General features: G+C 39.7%; 1 protein-coding gene across 1 annotated transcript in view; it reads right to left on the bottom strand.

Annotated features, from left to right (window-relative positions):
* Positions 1–19,092, bottom strand: part of agap3 (ArfGAP with GTPase domain, ankyrin repeat and PH domain 3) — a 109,349-nt gene extending 90,257 nt beyond the window's left edge. Inside the window, exon 1 of the mRNA XM_063885819.1 lies at positions 18,271–19,092. Within this exon, the coding sequence (XP_063741889.1) occupies positions 18,271–18,640 (370 nt within the window). The 5' untranslated portion in view covers positions 18,641–19,092. The remainder of the gene's footprint in view (positions 1–18,270) is intronic.
* Positions 19,093–21,242: the final 2,150 nt, after the last annotated feature.

Here is a 21,242-nt window from a genome sequence, read left to right as displayed (position 1 = left end):
ATCAGAGCTTAAAATACATTGCACTTACATTCATCCAGTTGCCAGAAACAGGATCCCGAATAAATGCTAATGTTGTTCCCCGTTTTGCTAGGTATAGAGCTCCTGCAGATGATGTCATATATGCTGGTCACGTGACGAGATACGACAGGGGCAGCCATTTTGGCAGTCATCGCGGCAGTAAATTGACAGGCACTGGCAGACTGTCAAGGATGGTGGATAACTGCTGTGCACCAGGTTGCACAAATAGGCGTGGGAAAAAGAAAGGTGTATCGTATTATCGCATTCCTAAAGACGCGGAGAGGAGGGAGAAGTGGATTGGAGCGATTAAAAGAGCCAGGAGCCTTCAGAAAAAGACTGAAAGATGGGACCCCCCGGCCGTTGGCTTTCGCTTATGCAGTGATCACTTCATATCAGGTGGGTGAAGGAATACAGTACAATGCTACAAAAAGTTTCTGGTCAGTTTAATTAAATTTAATTAGTTTAATTTAAGAAGTAGCACCCAGTTATTATAGCTAACGGACACTGTGATGTCCCTTTTTAACTCAACAAGTGTGGCTCTGGCGCAGCCTAGCCAGTTAGCAAGTTAGCTTGTAGCAAGCTAGTGGTAAACAAACCCGTGTTGAAATATTCCTTCTTATTTTGTAGGGAGAAAGAGTGATAATCCGTTGAGTCCGGATTTTATCCCCTCAATTTTCGATTACCTTCCATCTCCAGAGAAGAGGAGACATAAAACGAGACTGGAGGTTTTTAACAGAAGGCAGAAGGCTAAACTGCACAAAGTAGAGCAGGCAAAGATATCTGCTAACGTGACACTGCCTATCAAACTGGAATAATTTAATACTTACCCTTGCAGTGATGATGCCGAAGTTTTTGGATGTAAGACTCCACAGTTGAATGTTGTTTACGAAGCCGGACTGACACCATTTGTAAGCCTCCAAGCTTTTGTACGCTCTGAGGGAGTCTCCTGAGTACACTGATGGAAAGCTTACAAGATAGCTGTGGATGTCTGCGTAGCGCAAGTCGGGTACATCGTCTTCAGAGCAGGAGGTTATGCTCTTGAAAAGCACACCGGGTGAATTATATGGGTCGCTTATATTTAATCTCTCTAATTTTGTACTATAAAGCCGAATTTCACTTGAATTAAAATGAGAAGTATACTCGCTCGGTAAGAAAACACTGGCACCGGTGGTCATGTTGACTGCCAAAATGGTGGCTCCCAACCAAAAGTCACGTGACCGCAGGAGCTCTATAGTCTACACTTCCATTATTAACTTGGTGGCTGTGTACGTTTTTCAATCACTGCCCTCCAAACCCCTGGTGGCCAAATCGAAAAATTCAAGAATAAGAAAACGGCTTTGTTGATTACTAAATACAGAATTGATAATACATTAAGAAAAATATACTGCACTAACTAATCATGGTTTCCAGTTGATAGATTTTTAGGCTTTTTGTTCTGTCCTTTGCAATTACAAATGCTGAATAAGAACATTCTGAAAAGAAAACTGGCTGAATGAATTTGATTTGAAATCAGATGTTAGGTATAATTGTGTTAGTAAAATGTCCCCTTTTGTTGTGATTTATTTTGATAAAGTCATGGATCATCTGATTTAGACACGTGTACACATGATTCAATAGAAGCAGTATCACATGTCTGTAGGGGGTTGTTTCGGTCATTCTTCACAAAACTGTTTCCATGACATTTGATATGACTAACATGTGCACAATTTGCCATTCATCATATCGTGGATTTTTATCACACATGCCTTTTAAGATGATGTTTGTGTGGCCAGCTATTGCCAAGTCCAAACTGTCCATGTCAACATGATGACAGGGAGTAATTAAAAGACGTAAACAACTTCCAAACAAATCTGAAGGCGCTATGCAGAGCTTGAAACAGCTTCAAACCACAGAATCTCATACCTGACTGCAGCACGACTGTAGAGATCTCTACCAGTCCTTAAAACTCAAAGCTAAAATGGTGTGGGTGTTGTTTTGAGTGACACACCACATGAGTCAGTCTACATGTCAGATGACAAATACTTAGTGCAGATAATGAATGATAATAGCAAAGTTCAGAGCTGCAACATAGCTGCACATTACAACCATGTTAGAATAAATAAAAACAATATGATAAGAATTACATACCAGGTTTATTGATTTTGGATTCCAGCTTGAGATTATACGATTATTGATATTATTATGATGAAATAGAGGTATGAATGGACTTTGTGTTGATACCAATGAAACTATTACTCGCAAGTAAGATTAAAATCACGGGCTTTCAGTCAGTTTCTGATACATCCTTTCAAATAAGAAGTGAATAACACTGACTATTATTTTTACTGGTAAATCAATTGGCTTAACATGTTGTCATAGGAACCAAGAGAGAAATCTTTATTTTTGGTTACATTTTGTTGTTCCTGTGTATAGTAGACTTTTTAATTTTCAGTTGCTTTACCACTACTACAATGTTCTTGTTTTACTCGTATCTTACAGATGACTGAGTTAACATTAGGAACACAATTTACAGTGCCATTCCCATTACTCGAGGCAGGCTTTGACCACACAAGCTCACTGTATGGAAATTCTGCATCAGAAGAGTATCCTCTACTGCAGCAACGCCAGAATGTACACAATAATTACATGGCTGGCTTAGCAAGAGAAGAGGTGCAGGCGGATTGGACCAATTGCTACGTGTGAGGAGTGGCAAAGAAGTAGGCCAGCTGAAAGGATGGCATCCCCATCTGGGATCCTCTTTGGGAGGTTATCATAATGAGCAATCCCCATGCTCTAGAAGAAGATCCAGAAAAGACCTCTTAATTCATCAGCAGTACTGCCCTGCTTATAACCTGCCCTGGGCCATATGTGCCTCTCCTTTCACACAGCATACGACAGAAATTAGATCACTGGATATTTCTATTCAGTACACAAACCAAAAAGTGCTTGATTCTTATCTATTCTGAACAGATTAGAATGCCAAATCAAGAAAGTTAACATACTAGGAGGGTTATCGTTGTATTGGCTGTATTGTATTTTAGCTTATTAAAAGCAAATATGTTTGTACTTCTTATTAACTTTTTACTGTGTTTAGCTGTCAAACACAATATCCAGATGTCCATTGCAACAAAGCACAACCTTACTGATACTCAAGTACTGTATAACAGCTGGCTTTTAAAACTACTGAGGGTGAGAGGGCAAAGAGGTAGGACTTGTTCTGCTTGTGGATCCCAAGAGCAGATGGTGAAACACATAAATCAGTCCAGTATGGAAGGCTAGCTTCAAACAAACATTTTAACTGTATGTCCTGATATGAAACAATATATATTTGACTGCGAGTTGATGTTGGTCTGTATTTTTTACGCTTACCTGCAGAATTGCATGATGTTTGGTGTCCATCAAGGTTGGGCAAAGGCAGCGAGAGCATGAAGGAGAGGAAAAAGAAAATCAATGAGAAGTTTGATAGATGTGAAGCTGAATATAAATCAGATCAGACATCAGTTGGTTACTCAGAAAGACAGAAAGGTCTTCAATTATGAGTCGATGATATTGCTCTGCCTATATGTATACCCACATCTAGTAGTACATGACCCCTGAGCATATTAATAACATATCCATCACATTCAAGAGTATGTGACCAACGTCAAGCATTACATTCGGGCTCGACAGTAACGGTTGCCAGGTTGTCATTGGCAACAATTGTGAGATATTGCTAATTTGTCAGTGGCAACCCCCTTTTGAAATATTAAAAAATATGGACAACGAACATGCACCCCAAAATAAAAACATTTAAATATTTGTTGAGTCAGAAATATAAAACAAATATTGCTGTTATAGTCGGATTCAAAACCAGACGCCTTAACTTGGGGTTTCACAGGCATCTGTTCTCTGTCAGAGACAAAGAAAACTCATATTTGAAAAGCAGAGAACGGATGAATAAGCAGTTATGACTTGCTTGCTAGATTCATATTCCAGAGATGTGTGAAGAACATTGATAGCAGCCAAACTATTTGCATTTGGTAAACCAAGAATTGAGGGTGGACATGTTAACTAGAAACACTAATGATTACAATTCTGTAAACTAACAGATAAAACACAAAGGATTGTGTTCGCTCATTTGAATCAAGCTTTGATTCTTTGATGTCACATTATCATAATTCAGCAGACGTATAACTGCATGGTATCTTAATTACTCAAAATATAAGGGGACAAAAAGCTGATGACAAAAGTGTTGCATACATACAATCATTCTTTTCAATTTAAGCAATAACTTAAGGGAATACTGCCAACAAATGTCTGTTTTTTATCATTATTTATTCTGTTTTGTTCTCTTTATTTGAGCCAATGTGATCAAAAGTTTGACAACTTTGAAAATGAATTATCAACAAGCCAAGTTTTGTCTCATTAGTATAATAATGAGTGTGTCAGTTGAAAGTTTAGTGTGTTGACAGTTTGTTGACACTTGCCTGTGACATCCAAGCTTTCTAAGGTAACTCAATAAAGGAATTGAATAATCTATCTCAAATATGAAATGAATAATTCATAAAATCATCACATAGAAACACAACTTGTCAAGGTATGATGGTTGACATTTTCACATTTCTGTAAGACAACTAAAAACCGAAGATGTCAGACGTTAACATTTAGTGGTAAATTCAACCTTTTCCTTTCAGACTGAGGATCCGTTTTATTGTTATGTTTCAAAATTGAACCGAAACATTGAACGAAATGCAACACCGATATGTTCTTTTTGAATAAAACTGTAGATGAGATTGACATTCTTGTTCAGCAACATCACATCAAAATATATCAGAGTTGCTCCTTATTGAATTTAGGTCATCGTTAGTAGTGCTGTTCAATCTCCAGTGGGCAAAATCAGCAGACGATCAGATTCTTAATTGAGTAAGTGGATTCTTCATATATCTTTTCTATCCCAGCCCCTCCTCCCTTTGCTTCGATCAAACCTGATAAAAACAGAACTGACATATAAGGAATCTCAAATGAATGCCACCGAACCAGACATGTCACACTTGTTTTTGTCACTGTCTTGCATTAACAGCAAGTTTCTGCCCACCTAAGTCAGACAGAATAACCCAGGACAAGTACAATGACATTTCTATTCAAACCATCACACCATAAAAGAATAAACTTTGCTTCTCTACTGCGTGAACATGTTTGATGTTTTTTTTTTTTAAATAAAATTCTTAACAGAGAACATTTGAAGTCCTTGCCATAGAGGTTTTTATAAAAAGGGATCCAACAAAAAAATGTTAGTGAGAGTGGGTGTTTTTTTTCTCCAGATGGAAACAAGAGGACAAATTATCCAGGATATTCAAACACGGCTCTGTAGAAATAACAAAACAAGCCTAACTGCTTCCATGTTTTGGAAGAAATTAGGTGTATAGTGCTTCTTCTTCTTCTTAGTCGGAGTCCATCTCCAATAACTCATGGTCATCAAAACCACACCATGTTTGGCCTTTCAGCAGTTATCCCTGTCCTTGAGTCAGTGCAGGCTAAGGTGTTGCATTGCTCAGCATTGGTCATGTGCAACCAGAAGAATTTTTAATGACTCATCAGTATACCAATTAATTCACACAGAGCATCATCTAATAGCCTGCTAAGTTCCTCCTGCAGTCAAGATGTGTTTTGAGTCATTGTGACCAACCAGACATGTGTACGAGAAAATCAAAGAATCAAGGCGTGAAAACCAAAACTAATAGCATGGTGGAGGAAGGTGCAACCAACTATTGCACCTCGGAACAATTACTGCCATCTACTTTCTCAATTCTTTCTCAATTAAACTTTGTCCATAAATTCCATAAAGTCCATAAAGTTGTGTTAACCAATTAATTGACCAATTGTGTTAGCATAAAACGTATTGTTCCCAGGTGAGAGAACATGCTGATCATGTTGAGTGGAAATGACCTCTGTTCATTGTGAGTGTGTTTGTCTGCAGTATGTTGTTGTCTAATGACAGACAGGTTACTTCTCAAAGCATTATTTCATCCTGTGCATGCTGGGACGTGTTTCACTAACTCGATAGATATTGGAAGTTATTGAGTTAACGTATAAGGCAACTGAAAGGTTAAATGCCCCTCATCTGCGAAGTCAATGCTGCAAACAGACTTTTGTAGATGTTTTGGAGCAATAATATACTGCTGAATTATCCCATCTCTCAAAATATACCACATCAGTAGCTCAGGATCAGATAATGACAGAAGGACCTATCCCCCGAGGACTGATCTGATGATATCCAAACCTTTCTTTGTCAGAAATAAGGATGTCTAGTCCTGGCCCAGCTGCAAACAAAGGTGTCTGGGCCAGCAGTCAGTGTGATCCAGGGGCAATTACCTGCACAGAGGCTATAGAGATATTGAGAGGCTGGAGTATAAACAAAAGGTTATAATCCCCTAAAATAGTATATTTTGATTCTGCCAGACAAGCAGTGTTAAGAGGTTTTTCTACACTGCAAACTCAACCCCAATTCCTGACCTTCAGTCACAACATGACACTGCTCTAATACCTTGTCCCTACCACCCCCACAAACCGAAACTCCCATTACATCCATATCCTCGGGGTATTGCACTCAGCAGACACCCATCCAGGTCAGGTCAAAGGCCTGTGTGTGGGGATATTCACACATCAAGATAGTACCACATGCACACCACACACACAAACACGCTCACGCAGAGCTACTCCAGCCACCTACATGTGTTACATAACATGCCACTGCCTACCCATCCACCAACAGATCTACACTACACTCAACCACCGGAGAAGATGCATCAGAAGAGCTCTTACACTGCAAAAGTACACGATTCACTGAATTCCCCACTTCTCTGTCTAAAAGACTCATTTCAGACACAAGGACAGCTCCACTTGCTGCTGATGCTAAATTACCCGTGTTTGCCCTGATGGATTAAACCAAGGTTTTTGTCAGATGGACTTTTCCCCAAACGTGACATCTGACAATCCATGAGGGTGAGTGAGTGTGGCTACAGGATTTGTTTTGAAAGTGGACCATTAATCGTGGAAAAGCTCTCACTTGCCAGCCAGCTAAACGAAGGGTCCCATTTACTAAAAGCCCTATTGGCATGAGGAGACCACGGGAAGATTTGTTTTATTGTGTTAACAGACAAAATGTACCTTTGAATTAGCTTGGAGCTACATTAGCTGCCAATTATTTTCAAGGCCAAAGCCCGATTCCAAGCCAGATTCTGACACAACAGAAGATACCTTTTTTATAGTGGAGGGTCTCTTGATGCCAATTGTGTGAAAAGCCACAATTTAGTAGTGTAAATATTTTCAGAGAGGCCCTACACAAACAATCGCAAAGTGAGTTATCCCTGGCTTTAAACATATTTTTTGTGCAACTACTCGTATTTGGAAAATAACACAGAGCGCTGCAAGACATCAGCACGGTGCTACTGAGAAAAACAATTTGCTGATGTAGTAAATGTCCAGTAAATCTTGCAAAATGGTTACAAACAGCTCACTATGCTTTAACACAGCAGCAGGGTGCATCTCTAGACACCAGTTGGTCCAATTTCACAACAGAATGGGCCCAAGAGCACAACAGGGCCTGAGATGTAGTGTGTGGCAACACAAGTGTCATAATTTCTCCCTTTCAGCTGTGGAGTATTTCATTCGAGGCCGGTCTGCAAAGACAAATTTAGGCAGAGCTCATCTCCTGAGAACAGCGTCAGGCTGCTGAACAGTGCACTTTTCACGCCAGACTCCTGGATGAGGAAAATCTCCTCTTCCAAACCGGAGCCATTGAGAAGCTGCTGTGAGACAGGCCTGAGCAAGACACTGAAGGGCTTATATCAAACGGGCACGGCAGAGTGTCCGTTCACACAGAAAATGATGGAGAAGATCAGTTTACAGCACTGTCACTTATTTGACACACTGCATTTCAAACAAAGGACCAAATGGTGCTTGGCGAACACTGTAGCATTCTGGTAATCTTTTTCTTCCAAATCTCCATAGTAACATAGCTCCTAACTGGCAGGTTATAAAAATATGACTTATGAATTACGTATTCAGATTTGTTTTTGCCTTCTTATGTTTGCTCTTGGCCTCTTGTGTCCTGGCATGTTGTGGCCTGCTATAATTTTGGCTGAACTGTGAGATAAATGTGCTGTCTCGTTGCCAGAGGGCATCCTTCCTTGCACTGTTATTCATGATTTATTCATATGTATACAAATACTGCAGCACTTACGTCATTAAATTCCTTACAAAAGGGATATTAACCATTTTGCCTCTAGAAAAGTAGGAAAATTAAGGCTTAATGTGCAATGATAAACTTAGACCCAAAATTCTACAGGGGAGTAATGCATTATCGATTTTTGCTTACCACAAGTCATTATTTGCTAGCAAAATGGAAACAAAATGACTCAGACTTTAAAATGTTCATAGTTTTAAAATGTTATCACATTAATCATTGACTATGGCTACATTGTGGGCAGCATCTGGTCTATGCAACACTGACCAAAGGGTCCATTCAAACTGAAATTTAAGAGCACTCTGAATCCCACAAAGGAAACACACACAAAGTTAGACATGAAAAGAGTGGACAACATTTAGCCAAAGAGTGTCACAGGAAGTGAGTTCTTTAAAGCTTGGAGCCAATATCCTGTCCTCAGAGGTTGGGTCCAAAACGGGCCTGCGATGGTGTTCCTAGAGGCCCTGTATGCAGTTCACATACCCCACCACATGACATGAATCCTGGGTCACGGCCAGTGGGGATTCAGCAGTGGAACAACTTTAGGGTTATTCAAGTCTGGGGAAAGCAGGAAATGGGCGTATAAACAATAAATGGGGGTCACATTACATTTCCTCTACAAGCGATTCCCACAGAATAACACTTTACAACAAACCCCACTTAAGAGTTTGGCTATGATTCCCAAAACAAGTGAGCAAAAATATCTCAGATGTAAGATGAGTAACAGATGCAGATACTTTATTAAAAATCAACTTTCCACTGCAGTATTTCTTTTGACAATTACAACTACATATACTTTTTCCCAAACAAACTGGGAAAACAAGTGCCTGGCATGTTGCCTGAGAGAGTCCTTTGAAGGCAGCAAGCACAAGGCCAGAGGACATGCCACAACACCATCAAAAACAATGACATCTACAAAAGGAATGTAGGACCTGGGTGATAACGCTCAGCTGGCACATGTTAAACAAGCTGTACTGACAAGAAGTTCAACCTCAGAAAAGCACTGCTGACAACGCTTACACTATTCTCAGTTAAATGAGAATAAACTGTGAAGAAGAAGTGATAAGTTTTATAGAGTAAGGATATTCTATTAACAGCCAAGTGAGAGCAAATGTCAAACTGCTACATGCACAGCCTCAACTACTATAGACCACACCACAGGAGGCTACCCTTAGGGGGGCTTCAGCAAGACATGAAAGAACTGACTTATACTCACAAAAACTGGTTTATATCTATTTGTTTTAAAGATATGAGGGTTACACTCAGTTAGGAAAAAGCTGTGATAAAAGTACAACATAGAGACACAGCCCTTCATCCTTTTGATCAACAAAATTCATTCAGAAATCTGAAGAAAAAAAAAGTAACTTATAAGTATCATGCCACAAACTTTATGCGGAAACAAACTCTTAAAGGATTGCCTGAAGCAGAAACGCTGTGACATGTCCCTGAGCTCTTTAGGGAATTACATTGAATTTCCACAGCCCTGAATCCTTTAAATAGCCCGCGTGTTCTCAATTATATTTCTCTCCGGGAGCAGGCATAGCTGTCTTCTATCAATAAGACTATAGCTAGCGGTGTGCTGGCTTAGTCATATTCAGCATTATGGTCCTCACATACTGTAGGCAACACTTCCTTTATCCGGCATTTTCGTCATCAGTGAAGAAAATGAGCTCCTTGCGGACCAGAAAAGTCCCTGTATGAGATTTCCTCTTTTCCTAAATAACTAATATAAGATCAGTGCTTGCCCTTTCAAACAGGGTTTTATCAATTACAATATGCTTCTTGCGCCGTTGATATTTTGCAACTATTCTTCAGTCATCCCCAATTAAAAGTTATCTGAATCCTGCCACAGTGGAATTTCCAGAGAAAAAACTGGTCTCATATTACCATTTCAATTCTGAAGACACTTCATTCTTCACCATGATCCTCTAACCATCCCCAACCTGGATGAGGCCAGAATCTTCCCACAGTTAGTCACGGGACTGCTGGCAGGCTGAGGGGACTTGGAGGCATATGCGCCTTTCCATCTGTTGCTCACTCACGGCTTTCCAAACCCCTTCCTCTGTCAGCAGCCATCTGCTTCCAGTCCTACCCCACTGGCAGGAAACATGAGCACTTCCACCATAGGATACGGATGATGCACAAATTGAAAAAAAAAAAACAACAAGAACCTATGGCATATTTTATTGTCTCAGGCATAAAAAAAACAAGGAAATGAAATCAGAGGGAAATATAGATATCGTAAAACCCTACTAAAACTGTGAGTTATGATTAGGTTATATACATTATCCATTTATTTGCAAAGTTCTGGTTTCATAAATCAATTGATTGTAGAGCTGTAATAGTTTGAAGCTATTATTTATTTATTGTTTAAGTAAACACATGATGGCTTGTTGAGATGTGACGTGTTTAGATACGGTATAGGGTGTCGGAGCAACTGACAGTCAAAACAAGGCATTTAAATACACTACCTTGGGCTTGCAATTTTTCCTGAGATTTTATAGACAAACTGATTAATATGGAAAGTATTTGAAGATGTATTGATTCAGCAAATTGTAAAAAATGCACAACATAAAAACGTATCATTCAAGAGAGAGTAAAGCAGCACAGTTGAGCTGCAGATAAAACAATAATCGTATATCTTTGGTGATGCCCATATTACAGTAAATGTTTTTATTTAATTGAAGTTACATCATCTCAATTGGCCATATTAGTTATAATCTATAATTGTCAATATAACATCATGATATATTCTCAGAAACTCTATAGTTTGGTCATTTTACATTTAAGTATATATATAAGGCTGCTTAATGCTGAACAACCACAGGTTCATGTATGGCTGGGATGAACATATTTTATTCAGTATTGAAAACCCAGTGATTTAAAAGGCACTGAGCACAGAATATCAATGGATCTTCCATTCAATAAAACATTAGATCAGAACTACTCCACACAGGCCATTAACAATGTCAGAAGACAACAGATACAAAACAACCCTCCACTCTCTGCCCATAAGAGATTAGGGTACTCTTTATAAAAAAATCCCTGACCAGCTCACCCCCACCCTTCCACATTCAAAACACAAGAAAAAAATGTTGCTGTCCATCAATGGGAGAGAGAGAGCCTTTGTTCAATGGCACAATGGAGGACATTCTGTTGTGGAGGATAGCGTCACATTCAATAAGCCATGCCATAGTGCTGCAGCAGGGAGAGGACAGCAGGGCTGATTCAAAAATGGCACTCTGACCCCGCAGACCTCCAAATGCTCTGTTTACAGCTCACCAATTCTGCTCATCTCCACTGACCCACGGTCAAGAGTCGGGTGCTGTGTTAAAATGCATTTCAATGAGGATGGAAGGAATGCTCAGAGGCTGCAGATGACAGAAACTGTATAGGGCTAATCACATAACAGGGAGTCTTTTGAGGGTGTGACATGTGCAGGCCCCGTTATCTGACGTGCATCTGTTCGGGGAAAAGTATGTTACTACAACACTACCAAGAATAAACCTGTGACGTAGACGTGATGTGAAGGGCTTTTTCAACACATGGCTGAAACCTGATACTCTCCATGATTCACACAGAGGTGCTTCAGTTGTTACAGATGCTGCAGTGTGAGGATCTGACATTATCTTAAAGTGAATGGGAAATCAGAAGTAAGCCTTTTATCAAGGCCAGCTTGGGCGAGTTGACATTGGGGCTGTTTGCACGTTTCAGGTGTTTGGATTAATCTGTGTTACATCACATCAAAGAGGCCCAATAAGAGCTTAGTGTTGGAGGACCTTTGAGAAATGAGTCAATAGTAAGCTTTAAAGTCGTTTTTGAACTTTGAAAAGAGCCCAGCTAGCAATTTCATCCTGCTTCCAGTCTTGGCTTCCAAGCCAAACTAATCACCCTCTCTATAAAAGGAAACAAGTGAGAGTAGTATCTGTCTTCTCATCTTATATCTCACCAATGCCGTGTTTTTAACGGCATGATACAGCTCTGCTCCATTCACCTTGACTCCCTTTAGTTACCGGTTACTTTTTCAGCGCATCCACATTAAACTGCTATGACAAGGGGGCACTTGCTGAATCCATTAATTGGCAACCATACAGCAGAAAGTATTGCACTTTGTTAATTCCCCCGTGTAGTTTTGCAGGTTGACATTTTTTAAAGAATTTAAGTGTACATTCGAAGGTGCACAATGTCAAATCCGGTTGATGATTTAATTCAGATTTTACTTGTGTTATTAAACTTGATATAGTGGATAAAATATATTTGCAAATATGTCTGTCTGGTGGAGGTGGTTTGAAATGGTTGGTATTTGAACTTTATATGGTAGAAATTGTAGGTGTTAAGGATAGAGGCCTCAGAATAAGGGGAAAATAATAAGTGTCTAAACATTTCTAAAGATACAGATCTCAGTGTTTAACCTATATGCTTTCACTGTGACTCTGTAAGCAGAGAAACAAAAAAGAACAGGCCATAGTTGGGCCTATTCCATGCTTCACAGATGTATTTAGATGAGGATTTATTTAGGCACAAGATCTACTACTAGTAAATACTTACTGAGCTACTCTATAAACACCAGCATTCCACATTAACAGCAATTTATATCGACATACCCTGTAAGCAACACAGCTGTTGGTATTGACTAACATTTCTAAGTCTATAACAGTTTCTAATCCATATTCACAGATATGGTTTAGAAAAATAATGAGCACATTGTTGGGACTTTACTTGCCAGAAGTAGCAGCGGCATTCTTCCTGGCACAGGTGGCCCACAGTGACAACTGTAAGCCAAGTTCCTCAAATCATATTCAGACCCCAGAACCATGCACACACAGTTCAGCCTTTAAACACTCAGAACTCATTGAAAAACCTCTGTAAACCTCCATAAAGCAGCATGCATTACATATTTAATGAATGTTTATTTATCATGACTTTGTTTCCCATCATGATTCTTGGATTAAAACGCCAAAGCTGTATTACCTAACTTCTGCTGCATCATGACAGCATGTAATCAATGACAACTGTGTTAATTAATATAATTCAGTGTTTTATTTCTCACTGGCCATGAGGAAATAAATCTGGCTTTAGCAGCATTGGGAAGATGCATTATCATCATTCTGTGCTTTCTCTTAGATGAGCACTCTACTCACTCTCCTTGATAATCGACTACAAGAGAGATGCAGTGTGTACCAGGAGCTGCTGAGGTACCACACAATTCCGACAGAGTGCTGTGAGGCTTCAGTCTGTGTGCTTTTTGTATCTCCCTGTGTCGTCCCTATTGCTATCTGATCACACAACGTCCCATTGTGCAGGCGTATTAGTCCTTTCTTGAAATCCCAAGCACCCCTCTTGAGTAGCAGTGGATTTGGGTGACTGCCCTTGCTCTGACATTGGACTCTCAGTTGGAAATATGGATGTCAGCAGGAGCTTTTTCAGTTTCAGTTCAAAACACAGTTATTTCTCAAAATGCAATATATCAGTACATCAATGCAACACTTGGCAAACGGAAATCATAACCTGCTTTTGAGAAGTGTGATGCCACTTTGAGGCTAAAAAGTGTAATACATTTACTGTGGGATCTTTTTTACTTTATATGTGTGCATGCATACATCCACATATCTATTAAATTAGTTGCAGAATATCTTAAAACATCTAATGAACATTAGGCATGTTTGATAGGATTTTAGAAAATGGAAAACCATTGCAAATGAACCTAAAGAAAACTATTCCCAGGACATCTTGTTAATGGGACACTCCTCCACATTGACACAAATAGCTAAAAATATAACTGAAATCAGAGTACAGACAGATAGCGTCTCTGCAGTTGTCTTCATATCTCAGTGATCTGAAGTTTATTCTATTGACAATCCTTCATGTATTTCAACTCCTTAATCAAGTCTCTCATCCAGGCTCCAACAACAGTCTGATGACTGGTGTATTAACAATACTGTTAAAGGTAAGCGTCAAGGTTTCAAAAGGAAAACAGTTTTGTCCAGTTGTACACAATACATGTTGTGCAACAGTACATTAACAACTTTTCTTATTGCTATTTACATCATTCTTAGGCCTACAGCAGACTTTTGCCGCAGCATCAATATCACTCCACAGTGAGGCTTGATGATGGCCACTGGCAAGAAAACTGGCCAAGGTAATTGCTGTGATGATGACTAACAGAGCGTTATCAAGAAAAATGACAGATTAAGCTTTTTTAATTAAAGAGGCTCTTTATATTCCATTAAAGGGCACATTTACAAAGAGTTCCAATCAACCGGTTGCTCAAATGGATGAAACCCAGTCCTAGACTTAATCCCAGACTAAACAACCTTTGAAAACATTTTATGGATTAGGCCAAATCGCTGTCCAGGAAATTGCATTTCTTAGTTTAGCCTGATTGATAAAGGATTTCCACTCGAGCAACCCCAGTGTCTAATCCTGGGGATTTCATAGCGTATGTCAATAAAGGTTCCCATTTTTATTTCCAACCGAGCAAAAAATTCAAAAGTCAGAGCAGCACTGTGGCATGTGAATTTTGGCAATTTTAACACCTGCAAATGTGTTTGGGATGTTTTCAACAAAATTAACACAAACTGAAAAACACCCCGCCAAGTGGTATTCCTGGATGGGAGGACTGATTCCGGGGCTCTGTGCAACAAATGTACGTAGGCTGCCATCTATGGTATGTGCGTGTGTGTGTGTGTGTGTGTGTGTGTGTGTGGGTATTGTACCTTTCGGGAAATTGTTCGTCAATGTACGCAGCTGCCATCTATGGTATGTGTGTGCGTGCGTGTGTATTGTACCTTTCGGGAAATTGGAGAAAATGCGCCCAAAAGTAAGTTTTTGCCCCGGGAGCCCCGAAACAGATTACCCAGCCATGCTTACCCAAGCCTCTTGGATTAGTAGTGAAACATCTTCAAGACTTTTAAGTGAATCCACTTGCCAACCACTTAGCTGTACTCTATATTCTGCGCATTGCCATTTTGCTTGCACATTTCTTGTCCTGGTCACTCTTGCAGCTTATCATCAATTACACACATGTATCATTTAGATAAGTTTCATCTTCAGTCCTGTATTAACAAACAAAAATTGCTCGAAAAATATGAAAGGAATAGAAACAATTATATTTGGAAACATAATATGAATTGGTACAGAAACCAAGCAGCACAATACATCACTGCAAAAACAACAATATACAAAAAAACAAATAGCTTGTCATCATTATGTTCAGGTATTATTAATCCACAAAACAAGCAGGGAAACCTTAGTAATAATAGGAATACATTTTGTAAGGACTGTAATTTATATTCATTCTTTCTTCAACATTTCCAGCTAAATGCATGAGCCACTGGTTCCTTAGCAACAGACTCTGCAATGATGCAAGATTGAAGAGGAACAGCTCTGCAGTTCCTCAGAGCAGGTGAAGACAAGACGGCCAATGTCTCCTGTTGCAGTTCTTCAAAGCCTCTTGAAGTTATCGTAATTAAGGCAACTGCATCTAATTTAACAGCATGAAAAAGTACCAGAATGTACATCAAAGCTAAGGCAATGGGTTATTTTTCCCAGCGGGAACATCCAAATCTGTTATGCCTTCTGACATTGCAGTGTATGCTTAGAAATATCAATTCAATGCCTTTCTTCAGACACATAACGTCAAAGTTTACACCACGCAGGCTAACAATGTCTTGCACAGATCCATGAATAAACGATTACAGTGTGATTATTTGCATTTCTGCTGTTTTGTTGTTTAGCAGTGGATGCTTGCTTTTGGTTAAACATTTCCCAGTTTAAACATTGTGTATAAGCCTGCAGGTGTGGACACAGTGCCACAACTATCCAAGTCTTGTATCTATTCCCCAGGCTTCCTTAACAAATACAGATGATGTGATATTCTACTGAGAGGTTTTGTATCTCAAACATCAACAATAAGAATCAGGTTTTGCATGCGGCACTTTAGAAAGCAGAGGCTTGTTTTATATATATTTTTGGGCTAATGCTTACTCAGGGAGGATCTTAAAGTAAAGTGTCACATAAGAGCCATTTTCTGACCATCAGAAGCCACATTAATGGAGTATATGTTGTGTTTTGAGAACAATAAAACAAATATACAGTGTTTAATTGTTAACACAATAAAAACACTCCTTAAATCTATGACATCAACATTAGTTGCTGAAGGAGGAGTCATCCTTGAGTTCAAGTGTTTGCTCATATTTTACATATTTCAAAACTGATTTTATGAAAAAAGCGAACAACGATCTTTCTGTTTTTAAAAAGGTACATCTAAGAGATAACTCACAACAGGCTCCAGTGTGGTATTATCAAGATACAGAATAAAGACATGCCTTCATTGAGACAATTATGCAACAATCCCACAGGCATCAGAAAAAAAAGGGGAATCATCCTTTCCTCAAAAGGTCCAGCTGAGACACCACAGGGCCCACCAGTTGTTGCTTATTTTCACACAAGGGTGACTTTTATCCTAATTGGATCTGTTTAAACTTACCAACCCTGTGCTTCAGGTTTCATGGTGTGGTCATTATTATGCTGAGTGAACTTATTCAAAGACATTTTCAAAACTCAAAAATATTATTAAGGAATTAACAAAGGCTAATCAATAACAACAGATATAGTATATCCCTGTGGGCTGTGTCATTGACAAGAAACATGGAACATCCTAGAGCATTTTCAGTGTTGACTACGCATCAGATTTCTTATAATGATGATGAGATCTTCTGTGACAATCCTGAGGTCTGTTGATAATTATTTTTGAATTGTTTAGTAGTCCAATCTTCAATAAAGGCAACATGTCAATATCTTTCATAAAGTTGCATTGAGCATGTCATTTTTGAATGAAATTCTAATGACATTGCTCATCAATCTTTGCAATTGGCATGCTCCTGCATCCCCCTTATAGAATTTCTATAATGTTCTCAAATTGTACTCGTTACAACTAAAATACTTAACAGTTGAAGAGATTCCATTACAATATCTATCTCACTGAAAACTCATAATCTCTGCCAAAAAAGACAATTTTACTGAAACGAAGCAAAAGTAAAAACTAAACATGTAGCTGAATTTTAATGGTTACTGCTTTCAAGATAAACTGCCATTGTTGTCCTTTTTTGACCAAATGCATGTGTTCGGATCAAGATACTGCTACCAAAGACAGTATAAGAGCAAGTGTTGCAAGCATACATTCAGACAGTTGCTGTAATACTCCCCAAGACCTCTGTCAGCTCACTTTGATGGACAGTCCACTGACTGCTGTGTCACACAGTCATCGATTGGATACATGGGTGGGTAAATAGCAGGGAGAAACACATGACAAACCGCCACCATAATTTAAGCTGTTCACATCTTGACAGTGCATCACCATCACTTGTATTTGACAAGCTGCAGTAGCTGGTTTACACTCACTGTCATCCTTTTCGGGTCAGATAATAATATTTGGACTTGATCTCCAGTGTGTGAAAAATATACTCGTGATGGCTTTTTAACACACTCCATCATGTCCATCATCTCTGCTGGCACATCATTCCTTCTCTCCTCAACACTGTGTAACAACACTGTGTGTGCCTCTGCCTTGTTCAGAGCAATAATTAGTTTGATGCAACATGTGACTTAGCATTTTTTTTTTTTTTGCCTCTTCTCCACTGACATGAGTTCAAAATTAAGATAGGGTCAGACTGTAGTGCATTTGAAGCGTTTCCTTTGGCACATGCCATTAAACAACAGCAGCAGTCACACAATCAAACAGGCTGCCTATTGTAAATGCAATTGAACATTAACACTGCAGTGTGTGGAGGCAATTCCCTTATCGAGCAGGACTATGAAATCGGCTACGCCCCCAACCTCAACAGACTCAAAGTGTGATTGTTGACACTGTGCTTTGCGCCCATGACAATGTGTACATAAAAAGGAAGGGAAACGAGACCCCCCACAAAACAGACACTAAAACACAACCCCCCCCCCCCCCCCCCCAGCACTCACTGAATGAGAAACACCAAACGACAGAGGAAAAACCCAGCATGACCCCCCCCACACACACACACACACACACTCACCTTCAATGGAGATTACATGCTCTCGGATCTGATTCTGCAGGGCCAGGTCATCGATGCGCTCGATCAGGTCGTAGATTGCGTAAATGTTCGGGTGGACAGACTCGAACCGATGGATCTCTGCCCTGATGGCCGCTGAGTTGGACAAAACAAATTGCGAGCCCGCTGAGCCAGGTTGGGAAGCCTGGCCCGAAACAGTCCCTGAACCGAACTGTCCAGCCCCTGAGCTTGCAGACGATCCGGATCCGAACTGGGACGGAATGGACTGGGGAACCGGGACGGGAACTGGCGCCGGGACCGTGCCTGGAGTGGGCATGGCTGGCTGGGACTGCTGCGAGATACCGGACCCTGGGACGCTCGACTGGAAATTCATCTTGTTTTTGGAGCGACTAACTATTCTCTTTCTTACAACACAAATATGAAGACTAGAATTTGGGATTCAAGCGATGCGAACAAAAGAAGTCCGCGCGAAATGATGGTGTTGAAAACGATCGGCGCAGAAGCATCAATAGTTGGTCACCGATTGCAACAAAACGCGGCTCTTGCTCATATTATTAAAACTTGACTGTGATTCATTTTCCGTTTTTTGGCCAGATCTGTCCACGGCCCTTTTTGTTCTGTGGCTTACAAACCTGCAATGATTACCACTCGGACACTCCTCTGCGGGCTGCACCGCTGTGTTGGTCAAAGCCGTTTTCCTTAGTTGCTCTGTTTGAAGGAGACAATGGGCTAGGCTTCAGCACGGCGCCCTGGTCCACTGCCTTCAATGCGTTGTTTCTGCGCTGAAATGAAATAGCGTTTAGTCCTCTTTGGTCCAAGTGGTCCCTGCCCAGCGCCCTCCTCCGCATGCTGAAACGTCACCCAACACGTAATTGTACTTGGGATGGGGGAGGGTGTGATTGGATTTGGTGGAGGGGGAGAAAATCGCAACGTGCACATCATTATAATAACCTACCTGACGGTTATGCAACCACAAAAAAAGGACTACTGCGAGATATACATGTAGATGCAATCATATTGGCAATATCATTCGTTGTAAGTGGCTGTTATTTTCTCGATTATAACAAAAAGCTTGTATTTCCTCTGTAGGCCCATACTTTCACTCGTACGTGGACGCGCACGTGGACGCGCAGACGCTCACAATATGGTATTTGTTAAGGGATTGCTTTGCAACAATATCAATTGTGACACATGTGTATCCCCTTACAACTCCAAATAATGTATGTTTATGTTTTACTTGATATATAAAAACAAATTCTGGGTGGATGTCAGATTCAAGAGATGACACAACAATGACCAAATAATACTGTTTATCTTTTTGACATAAACATATGTAGAATTGTATTCAATTAAGACATCATGGTCATCACAAGTAAAATTACATTGGGCAAACCACAACAATGCATTCATATAGGAGAGTCTTTTTCTGTAATGCACCCGGTGTCATGTTTGGCCAACCATCTTCACCACAGCATCCTGCATCAAATATGCCTGCATGTTTGAAATGACATGCATTAATGACTCTCATTAAAGTGGTGTGATATGGTTCATAATGAATCTTCCTTTTCTTAAAAAGAAGAACATACAGAGCCACCTGCTGGTTTGAATGCACATTACAACAACAGCTGTTCAAGGCCAGATGACTGTGACAGTCAATGCTGTCCTGTTGGTGCAGCAGTGTGGTGTTGCAGATAATGTCTGATCAAACAAAGGGGCAAAAGACATACATGTAGTTTATGTGTCTGTAATATGGCATACTTGCAGGTAAAGTGTCTCTGCTTTTTTTTGTTGCAGACAAGAAAACTGCGCAAAGATGAAAAGTTATATATAAAAAGTAATTTAAATATAATCCTGGGGGGAAAAGAGTATTACGGTTCCTGAAATCACAGGCAGCCCGAGGCACTCTCTCACACTCCTATAACACAAAGGGCAATAATCATTTTCTATTCCTTTTTCTTCCCAGTATTACAGTTGGAAAAACAGCTTCAATCTGAAGGTTAAAACTAGTTTTCATCAATGTGTTGTCCAAGGGACTTACTTATAGATGATTCCAAACACACCTAATTTAGCATTTTGTTCTGCGTTTTTAAAAGGCATTACAATAGGCAATAGTTTCCTATACATTTAAATGGCTACTATGTATTAACTTAATTAAATGCTTGTGAAACTCTGTTTTTCTTTGGGATATTTATCTAACTATCAGACAGCACAGATGATGATGCACATCTCCGAACAGGTGCAATATGACACATCACTTTTTATTCTTCAAAACAGCAGGGTCATGTCTGAGAAATTATACATTCAGTAGCAAGAACAACAGGCTGTTTTGCGGATTATCATCATTATGTTCATGAAGTAATGGCAGACGTTGTGCCTTTATTTCTGTGTCTTTATTTTGTGCTTCCCCAGGTGCAAGGGAAATAAACTCAAATCCTGAGAACCCACTATTAAGTAGCTGTTTGCCAGCTTTTTAAGGCTCCGAAAGTGACTTTTTCAAACAATGTCAAAATCTGAAGAGACATATTTACCTATCTTTATGTAACAAAAAGCCAGTTCTGCAACACACCTCATTTTGTGAGTGTTATCTTCAGCCTTCTGCCACCATCTGTTGACCAAATTAGGAACTTCCCCCTTCCAAACACATTATCATGCTCATCCTGTTGCACTCCATTTTGGTGTAAACAATATTCATAACCAGCGATGATTGTTTAACCTGGCTGTAAAGATTTTGTCACTCTACAGTTCATTTCACAGCAATGTTTTGTTTATTACCAATTTGCATAACAATTACCTGCCTGTTGATGAGCTCTTCTGATAAATATATAGTAGCAGGAAGGAGAAGAATCTCAAAAAACTTCAGGTAACTGATTATTATGTGCAGCTTTACTCAGTTTCATACTCTCTGCACTTATCATGAATAATGTAGTTAACTATCTGGCTCATTTAGGATGTATTGGCACATGATGACGTTGGCA

This window comes from Eleginops maclovinus, chromosome 6 (assembly GCF_036324505.1).
Source record: "Eleginops maclovinus isolate JMC-PN-2008 ecotype Puerto Natales chromosome 6, JC_Emac_rtc_rv5, whole genome shotgun sequence".
Taxonomy (NCBI): Eukaryota; Metazoa; Chordata; class Actinopteri; order Perciformes; family Eleginopidae; genus Eleginops; species Eleginops maclovinus.
The sequence above is the reverse complement of the archived record's forward strand: the minus strand, read 5'-3'. Positions and strand labels throughout refer to the sequence as shown.